This window comes from Stigmatopora argus, chromosome 1 (assembly GCF_051989625.1).
Source record: "Stigmatopora argus isolate UIUO_Sarg chromosome 1, RoL_Sarg_1.0, whole genome shotgun sequence".
Lineage (NCBI taxonomy): Eukaryota > Metazoa > Chordata > Actinopteri > Syngnathiformes > Syngnathidae > Stigmatopora > Stigmatopora argus.
Genome location: NC_135387.1, coordinates 2,142,601 through 2,153,168, shown reverse-complemented (window position 1 = coordinate 2,153,168; position 10,568 = coordinate 2,142,601). Strand labels below are relative to the sequence as shown.

Here is a 10,568-nt window from a genome sequence, read left to right as displayed (position 1 = left end):
TACATATCCTTGTCATGGTCACTGAGTGCTGGACACTATACCAAATGACTTTTGGCATAAAACAGAATACACCCTACACTGATCGCAAGTCAGCCATAAAGCATACAACCATCCCTACTCACGATCCCACTGATCCACTGATTGGAACTTGATCCCACACTGCCTGAGCCAATGTCAGGCAAACATATCGCTTCACCATCAGCAACATAAACTGAAATCTGACTAATCTAATATGTTTGAACATTTGTAACTGAATTAACGTTTTACAGACTGAATAAAAATTTACAGAATTTACTGAAAGTAAAATACACCTGAACAGTACTCAGGAATGTGCTTCATTAAAAAAAACTCGAGAGTGCTCACATACAACTGTAAGAAGCACTGCACAGTTTTTTACAAGCTTCCCGACTAAAACTGTTCTATTATAAATTTTAAGCATTCATTCATTCATCTTCCATACCACCCATCCTCAAAAGGGTTGCGGGGGTTGCTGGAGCTTAACCCAGCTGTCTTCAGGCGAAAGGCAGACTACACCCTAGACTGGTCGCCAGTCAGCCGTAGGGCACACAGAGAAACAAATGATCATCCGCGCCCCAGATCATACCGCCTCAAGCGGGAATTGAGACCCCGTCTGCACCCACCGAAGTCAGGCAGGTGAACCTCGACACCATGAGGTTAGCTCCATTTCAAGCATATTTTTATTCTTTTTTTCATTCATTTTCTGAACCGCTTAATCCCCGCTGGTCGCAGGGGTGCTGGAGCCTATCCCAGCTGACTTCGGGCCAGAGGTGGGGGACAGCCTGAATCGGTGGTCAGCCGATCGCAGGGCACGAGGAGACGGACGACCATTCACACTCAAACTTAGGGGCAATTTAGAGTGTCCAATCAGCCTATCATGTATGTTTTTGGAATGAGGGAGGAAACCAGAGTACCCAGAGAAAACCCATGCAAACTCCACACAGGTGGACCAACCTGGATTTGAACCCAGGCCCCAGAGCTGTGAGCCCGATGCGCTAACCACTCGTCCGTCAGGCCACTCCCATATTTTTTAAAGATATATGTGTATATGCGGCCCGGTGGAATGAGTCGTTAGCGCGTCGGCCTCACAGTTCTGCTGTCCTGGGTTCAAATCCAGGTCATGTCCACTCGTGTGGAGTTTGCATGTTCTCCCCGGGCCTGCATGGTTGTCCATCTCCTTGTGCACTGCGATCAGCTGGCCATCGATTCAGGGTGGGTGTCCCCCGCCTCTGGCCCGGAGTCAGCTGGCATTGGCTCCAGCACCCCCCGCGACCCTAATGAGGTTTAAGCGGTTCAGAAAATGAGATGAGATTAGATATGTGTATATATGTTCGATATATATGTATACAACAGAACTTGATCTTAGTACCCACCAGTGGCGGGCCATCAGGGCCTTCAAAGCCTTCTCTGCTGGCCTAAGAAATATCTGAATCATATTATATTTTGTAGCTCAATACTTATTATTCCAAATGGTCTGTTAGTTTCCTTTCATTGCTTTCCCCCCTGGTTGCACGGCTTTGAGATGTGTGTTTTCATATTGAAGCATTTAACCAATCACATTTCAGCCATTATTTGTTGCCAGGATCAGAAATCTGCCTCAAAGCCTTCACAATCAGTTCTGCGGGCTCTGCTGCATTAAACAAGACTGTTGCTTTTAACCAATCAGATTTCGAGTTGGCAACCCCACAATGCTTTTTCATAAGCATTGGCATTTTGCTGGCTGGGATACGTCATTGCTTTCACCAACTATTATTGGCTTGCTATAGAGAGTAGGCGGGCCAAAGCCATAGTGAGGCAGCCAGAGATCGCAAACTCCACCCACAATGGCCGACAGAGCAAAACAAATGGATTTTGTTGCAGATTTGCTCACAAAGCTATTTTCCAGAAGGACTTTTCCAGAAAAAATGGACATCATTAAAAAAGGGCGGTCAACTCCGAAGCTAGCAAGCCTGTTACAGCCGGGAAAAGGGTGTGTGCGCTACTTTCAGTGCGCTAACTTAGCTGCACAAGCAAATATACCCGAGTTTAATTTTTGCCGTTTCGCCATTGACGTCCATCGTTGACTTTTCCCGTGAAAAATCACCCCCCCTGGCCTGGTTGTAATGTCTCAAAAGCTCCAGTATTTGTATTCAATCAATAAATGCTGCTAGGAAGTGGATTTTACCTCATTTTAGTGCATTTTTTTGCCGTTTCACGTATGGACGTATATGGTCGTATCGACGTTCATCGCTGTCTTTTTACCGGGGAAATGATACTCCAGGCCCAGTTCTGATATCTAGAAAGCTCCAGTATTTGTATTTAATCAATAAATGCTGTTTTCAGCTGGATTTTACCCCACTTTCGGGCAATGTTTGCCTGTACGCCATTGACGTTCATCGCTGTCTTTTCCCGGGAAAATCACCCCCTGGCCTGGTTTTAATGTCTGAAAAGCTCCAGTATTTGTATTTAATCATGAAATGCTGCTAGGAAGTGGATTTTACCCCATTTTGTGCATTGATTTATTGATTGTTTTCTATGTGTCGCAGCTGTAGCTGCAGTAGAGGTTTTATAGCCATAAAATAGTTTTTGAGGGTTGGATTGATACGTTGAAGGCTCTACCAGAAAATGCACGGACCGCCACTGGTACCCACTCAGTTACAATGTGAATGTTAATTATTGTCTACCTATATATGTTTATCTAGTAAAGTTTGTACTCTGCCCTGCAAGTAACACATTAATGATGTAGCTCCCAGTTTTTAAATACATTATTATACGTGGTTTGAAAATTAACAATGTGCTTTAACCTCTTGACTACCGGGAAAAAAATGTTGTCCAATCACATTTTTTTGCAATTCCCAAATTTATGTGAAGTAATTGGATTACTGCAAAATAATTTGGTATCATTCGAAAGCTCTGAATGTCCTCTATAGAGCACAAAATCGATACAATGAATAAATGTTTGTCTGATTTCACTTTCATTAGGATGTTCATTTTGTTGTGGTATATTTGTTAAAGTCTTTTGGCAGATGATTCCTCCTCTAAGGCACTCAGAATGCTGAATAGAGAATTTTTATAGCCTTGTCAAATTAAGTCAGACAGGTTCAACACAGATTTAGAGTTTGAAACAAAATGCAGCTCTTAATATCATAAACTATTTTTAAGATCAACATTTAATTAAAAAAATCCCTACCATTGGAGATGACAAATGCATTGAAACTTGGACTTTGACAAATTTTCAGAAATTTAAGGCTCAGTAGTCAGATAAGAGAGTTTTAACCTTTTCCCTTTTTTCATTTCAAAAAACGTTTTACCTTTTTTCAATTCAAACAAACGTCACAAAAAATAAACACATCATTTTCAGTGACCTACAAAAATTCATTGTTAAAAAAAAATAAACAATAATGTATAAAAGACTATTGTTACTGTTTCGTTCTTTTTTCATTTTTTAAATCAGGGCAAAGTCAATTAAAATAAGAGACCATTAACAGTTCTTCCACATTTTGTATTTTGATTTTAAATTCATTTTAAAATTAATATTTCTAAAAAAAATCACAAAAAATCAAAAAAAGCTATTTATTAACTTCCAACTAGCTGACGTACCATAACAGGTGCTCTTCAACCTTTGCAGATTACCACACGATGGCGCTCCAGTGCTGAACATCATCCTTCACGTCGCATAGCTCGTGAGATATTATGTAGAGGAGAAGCAGCAATATTTAGTATGATATGAAAGCAAGCAGCTATTCAAAGCACTAAATATGTCTGTGCTATCTGTCTTCCTTTTATGTGTGTTTCTTGCTGGGGATCACTCACATTTTGTCTATTAAAGACTTTCTTTTACGGTGAATACCCCATTGGATGCAGTGTGGATTGATGTCCAAAAACAAAACTTCTTTTTGTATGTCTCCCGGCCTTTAGAGAGCCTCAAGTACCCAATTGTACGCCAAGTGTCTGCCAACCTTGACGCACCAGTTTTGGACCAACCCACCAAGAGCTGCTCAGTCTTTTCTTGGTGTCTCACCAGCTAGGGCGATAAAGTTCCTATCCTGATTTGTTTTTTGCATCCAAATTTAAGATACAATGAGCTCCATGACAACAGAGATTGTTGCTTTTCTCTTGAATATGTTAGGGTGGATCCTCATGACATCCACACTTCCCACCGACTATTGGAAGGTCTCTTCAGTTGACGGGACTGTTATCACTACGGCGACCTTCTGGTCAAACCTATGGAAGACATGCGTGACCGACTCCACTGGTATTTCCAACTGCAAGGACTTTCCCTCCATGCTAGCTTTGGATGGTGAGTGGAGTTCAAATTTGATCTTTAGCCTGAAGCTGTTTTTCCTCCCAACTTTTACGAGAACGTAATCATAAATCAAATGGTAATCATTACTCTTCCGACTCCTTTGTTCTGATATCAAGAATACATCCAAGTATGTCGGGGCCTGATGATTTCATCTGTGTGTCTGGGTTTCCTTGGTGCCATACTTGCACTGCTTGGGATGAAGTGCACAAAAGTAGGAGGCTCAGAGACCATGAAAACTAGCCTGGTAGTCTTCGCAGGATTTCATTACATCTTCAGTGGTAAAACTTACTCCCAAAACATGAGGGAAATTTACCTCTGCCTTTCTTGTTATCAAAATGTGAAATTAAAGGAGTTCTTTTCAAATTGCCTCCATAGGCTTCTGCTGCATGACTGCCTGCTCATTATATGCGCACAGGATAACTACAGACTTCTTCGACCCCCTCTTTGTCGCTCAAAAGTAGGTAATTACAACAATTGGATTTATATGATGTCTTAGTGATTAAAATTTCTCCACTCTTGAGGACATTTAGAGGTTTCTAATGATACCAAATACTGAGGTGTTTTTGTTTTTGCCTTTGATTGCATCGTCCCTAAAAAATGTTTGCCCACAGTATTTCCCCCACAGACAAAAGACAAAAAAACATTCTGCACAGAAACTTACAGAGGCAATGACAAGTGTGAATAACTGGCTTGAAAAATCCCAACTACACTTAAACACAATGGTGTGCCATCATGGCCTTCTCTGCAGGCCTAAGAAATATCTGAATCATAGACTGATGTTAAATATATTTTGTCCATGAATACTTATTAAATAATTCCAAATTGTCTGTCAGCTTCCTTTCATTGCTTTCCCCCTGGTTGCACTGCTTCCAGATGTGTTTTTATATTGAAGTATTTAACCAATCACATTTCAGCCATTATTTGTTGCCAGGGTCAGAAATCTGCCTTAAGGCCTTCACAATCAGTTCTGCAGGCTCTGCTGCATAAAACAAGCATCGATAAAACTGTTGCTTTAACCAATCAGATTTCGAGTTGGCGACACCAAGGCCTTCTCGCAGGTGTAGTGATACGCCATCGTTTACACAAACTATGATTGGCTAGTGATAGAGTAGGCGGGCCAAAGCCAGAGTAAGCGAGCCAGAGTTCGCAAACCCCACCTGCAATGCCGACAGAGGAAAACAAATGGATTTGGTTGCAGATTTGCTGACAAAGCCATTTACCAGACGGACTTTTCCAGAAAAAATGGACATCATTAAGAAAGGGCGGTCAACTCCGAAGCTAGCAAGCCTGTTACAACCGGGAAAAGGGTTTGTCCACCACTTTCAGTTCGCTAACTACGAGCGCTAGCCCTGGCTCACAGGCTCCGAGGAACACTGCAATTTGTATTGCTGGGAGTGCTTGTTATTTGCCACCGATCGACAGGGTGTTTGGAGCAACACTGGATTTGCAAATTTGACTTGTTTATCCAAAGCAGCAACGAGACACCAAAGCACTGCCGGACACTTACAAGCAACGGTGCGCTCCAAAACTTTTGGGGAAACCCAAGTGGAGTTACAGTTCAGAGAGCAAATGCGCAGGGAAACGGAGCACCACAACGAAAAGGTAAAGAAAAATAGGGAAATCTTTAAAAGTTTGATAGACTGTGTCATTTTTTGGGCCAGCAGGAACTTTCATTTTGGGGACACGATGAAAGCGTTGCATCCCCAAACAAAGGAAATTATGTGGAACTTCTTTTTCTCATTGCTGAGAGAAACACGGATTTACATTACCACCTGTCCACTGATAAAGTGTTTAGTGGCATGTCGGGCAAAATACAAAACGATCTGATCACTGCTATTGCTGAAGTGATGGAGGAAGAGATCAGAAGGGAAATAAAAAAAAGTACAGTTTGTCTTTGTAATGGTGGGTGAAACGACAGACGCGAGTAATGCAGGACAGCTCGCACTGGTTCTGCGTTATGTCACGGGCAAAGGTGTCAAGGAGCGGTTTGTCAGATTTGAAAATGTTACCAGTGAGAAGCGAGCCGATGACATTGCAGGTCTTATCATTCAATTTTTGGTGGAAAATGAATGTCTGGGTAAAGTTGTGGCACAGTGTTATGACGGTGCAGCGGTCATGTCTTCTGGATTAAATTGGCGCAGGCTAAAATTAAGGCGAGAGCACCGTAAGCTTTATTCATACACTGCTATGCACATCAGCTCAATTTAGTACTGACTCAGAGGGCCTCAAAGCTCAAAGAATGCAAGATATTTTTTGCTCACCTTAATGGCTTTGCTGCATTTTTTTCGAGATCACCTCGACGCACACACCTGCTGGATGAAATCTGCCAGCGGCGTCTGCCTCATGTGGCACCAAAACGGTGGCAGTACACATCCAGAGTGATCAATACAGTATTTGAGAAGAGAGCTGCTCTAAAGGAACTGTTTCATCACATCCTGGAGCATCATGACGAGTACAACGAGGAGTCTGTGCGGTGTGCTGATGGATTTAAAGCACGTCTGGATGATTTTGAATTTTGTTTTTTGCTTCACAAATTTGATGGCATTTTTGAGCATTCAGACGTGCTTTTTTTTCAATACTACAGAACAACAACCTGGATGTACAGTTTTGTCTTGCAAGAGTAAAGGAGTTTTGTGACACAATTGAACGCGAGAGAGCTAATATGAGGAAATCTACGAGGCCACTGAACGCAGTGCGGGTGCTCCCGCACGAAGAGGTGAAGCGCAAGATTCTTGCGTGCACTACCACCAACTCCATGACAGGATTCTGGACAATATTATTTGCCAGACGCGGACCAGATTTCAAGACCACGAAAGACTGATGTTTCTCTCCCTCCTCGAGTTTCGGGAATACAGTGGTACCTCGAGATACGAGGTTAATGCTTTCCGGGACTGAGCTCGTATGTCGATTTACTCGTAACTCAAATGAACGTTTCCTATAGAAATGAACTACAAACAAATTAATTCGTTTCAACCCTCTGAAAAAAACCCAAAACTGAATATTGAATTGGAAAAACCTTTTTATTTGTTCTAATTCGCCATCTATTAACAAAGTAACAAATAACTAGTGGTTTAATAGTACTAAAATGTCTTTAATATACTAAAATTAGACAGATTTTGCAGAGGGGAGAGAGAGGGACAGAGAGAGACTTTTTGAACGGTAACACGCTCGTAACAAAACATAAACAAATTTAAATGAACTTTTTTATTACGATGCAGACACTCCAAAATAAATGTAATCTAACCTTACACTAAACTTAATTATAATTTTATTTTAAATTTTTATACCGTTCATCTCCCGGCTCTATTTTCCCCGCCTCAACCCTGACTTTCAGATGCAACCTATCGAGGGTTGTTTGCTTTTGTCTTCCCTTCAAAATATTCCCCAAATGATGCACACAAAGGTCCTCACAATAGGCTAATGCACGACCACTTGCCAACTTTCCGGGAAGTAGTACTCCTATTGGATTAGCGAACAAGCTCCGCCATTTGCACTGACTAACGGGTAAAAAACACTGAAAAAATGCAACGCTCCGCCCAGTGCTCGTATAGACATTACACGAGGGAGTTGCGACCAGAAAGACAGTGCACATGATGTTCTTATGAGCAGCCTCTCGCGCCTGCTGTATGCTCGTATAATAAAATTTGTCTCGTATCTCAAGATAGATATTTGCTCTAAATTTTACTCTTATCTCAAATTGCTCGTACGTCGGGGCACTCGCATGTCGAGGTATCACTGTTCCAGAAAACTTTCCCACATGCAGCCTTTTCCAGAGCCACGGAACACTTTTCGATCTGAACAGAACAGAACAGAACTGGTTGTAATGTATGCCATGGATGATTTTGCAGGAAAATCTCCCACTGATCTCTTTGACTTCCTTCAGCAGAAAAATCTCAGTGAGAGCATGGGGCGGCTGTATACATCAGTGTGTTTGGCAGTGACCATCCCCGTGTCCACTGCTTCTGTCGAATGGACATTTTCAGCCCTAAATAGAATCAAAACATATGCCAGAAATACAACAGGACAGACTCGACTTTCAGCATTAGCTTTGATGGTGATAGAAAAGAACTTCTTGATGGACCTGAAACGCACGGGTAATCTGTACGACAGAGTAATTGAAATCTTCTTGAGGAAAGAAAGGAGGATGGATTTTGTGTATAAATAAAAAATAATTTTTGGTGAGTAAAATGTGTCTATTTTCCTAAATAATATTTAAATTTTTGAGGTAATTATTGATTCTTTTGTATATGTGTCGCAGCTCAATCAATCAAAATTAAAAGCCTTATTGTCATCATACACAGCTGTGTATAACAAAATTGATGGTGCTACTCCACAAAGTGCGTTTTCCCAGTAAAAAAAACCCATAAATAAGTAATATAAAAATATAAAAACTCACATCCTGGCAAGGTAAATTCTAAAATATTGCACAATCTAAGATATTGCACATTGTTATTGCACAGCCCGAAGTTATTGCACAGAAGGGATTGTGTGTTGTGCTCACGCAAGTTCAGAGTCCTGATGGCTGTGGGAAAAAACTGTCCTTAAGTCTATTTGTCCGTGCTTTGTGAGACCTGTAGCGTTTGCCAGATGCTGTAGCTTCAGTAAAGGTTTTATAGCCATAAAATACTTATTTAGGTTTGGATTGATTCACACGTAGCACTACTGAAGGCCTAGGTGTGAAATGCATGGCCCGCCACTGCTTAAACATATCTAAGACTGTCTGTATGTACTTCTCAAAAAGAGCGACAAATAACAGTGACCCCAATGTTTTAGTCCAAGGAAAAACAATCAATGTAGTCCAAGAATTTAAATACCTAGGAATCACTCTCAATTAGCCTTTAAACGACAGATAAAAAACATGTTAAATAAAATAAAATTAAATTAAATTTGTCCAATTTTTGTTTCATCAGAAACAATCTAACACCCAAGTCAGCAAAATTATATTTTATAATATATATGATCATATCACACATGACTTACTGCCTAACAAGTTGGTCATCGGCCTGCAAAACAACTCTAAAACCAATTGAAACCATTTACTTTGAAAGTATTGGACAGAAAGCCAAAAACGCATCACCACTGTCAGATATTTAAAAAATCACAAACGCCTGAACTGTAACAACACTGTTAAATATGCAGATGCCACCTTTGTCTATAAAATCTTCCAACACAAAGCCCCTCTTCTACTGCAAGATTTTGAACAAATTCCAACACATCAACAAGGGCTGGCTCTAGAGGTGACTGGCTATTAGACGAACAAAAATGCAATCACAACAGTGTCTAAAACTGTTCTATGTGTATGTATGTGTGTCTAATGTGTGTCATCGTCTATCTTCAACCTACACAAGGGACTAAAGATGGAAATTAGCCCTCGGCTACAATCTTACATATTCACATATATATGTTCATTAACATGAATATAAATATGTTCATTAATATGTGCTGTCCCTCATCAAATAAATCAAACTCAAAGTCAAACTCAGTGCTAGTTGGTAGTCGAAAGGCTATTAAAGTTTAAAGCTTTTAAAAAAAACCTTCTCTGGCAGGTTTGAACTGGGAGCAGCGCTTTTCATTGGCTGGGCTGGATCTGTGTTATGCATCTTGGGTGGTTTGATTTTCTGTCTCTCTCTATCAGCGGGCGAAAGCCTCAGGCAAGTTGAATCCTGAAAATGGGAAGTATTTACAGATTGTGTGGTGGGAGTTAGCAAAATTTATATTAAGTCCATGGCTTTGCCATTGTTGGAAATGCACTGTGTGTCAATGTAATATCATTCATTCATTTTCTGAACCGCTTATCCGCACATGGGTCATGGTGGGTGCTGGAGCCTATCCCAGCCGATCGCAGGGCACGAGGAAACAAACAACCATTCACGCTCATACTCATACCTGGGGGCAATTTAGAGCGCCCAAAGAGCCTACCATGCATGATTTTGGAATGTGGGAGGAAACCGGAGAATCCGGAGAAACCCCACGCAGGCCCAGCGAGAACATGCAAACTTCACACAGGAGGACTGACCTGGATTTGAACCTAGGACCCCAAAAACTGTGGCACACTAACCACCCAGCTGCCTCAATGTAAAATCAATTCAATTGTGTCCTATTCCTTATTTGCATGTAATATTTTGGCTTTGACAGATCTAACAACATTTACATTATGCAGACTCTATTTTAATTTATGCCCCACACATTTACAGTTGTAGCAAAAAGTGGAGTTTTTGACAGAAAAAAGTTTAATTCATTTACAAGGACAAAACATTGAAATTGT

The 10,568-nt window shown here is 41.0% G+C and overlaps 1 protein-coding gene across 1 annotated transcript; it reads left to right on the top strand.

Annotated features, from left to right (window-relative positions):
• The first annotated feature begins 4,077 nt into the window (after positions 1-4,077).
• cldn10a (claudin 10a) lies at positions 4,078-10,159 on the top strand. Its single transcript, XM_077597543.1, has 4 exons — positions 4,078-4,297; positions 4,420-4,581; positions 4,679-4,760; positions 9,850-10,159. Exons 1-4 carry the CDS (start codon positions 4,078-4,080, stop codon positions 9,968-9,970), a joined length of 585 nt encoding a protein of 194 aa, XP_077453669.1. The 3' UTR covers positions 9,971-10,159.
• The last annotated feature ends 409 nt before the right edge of the window (positions 10,160-10,568 follow it).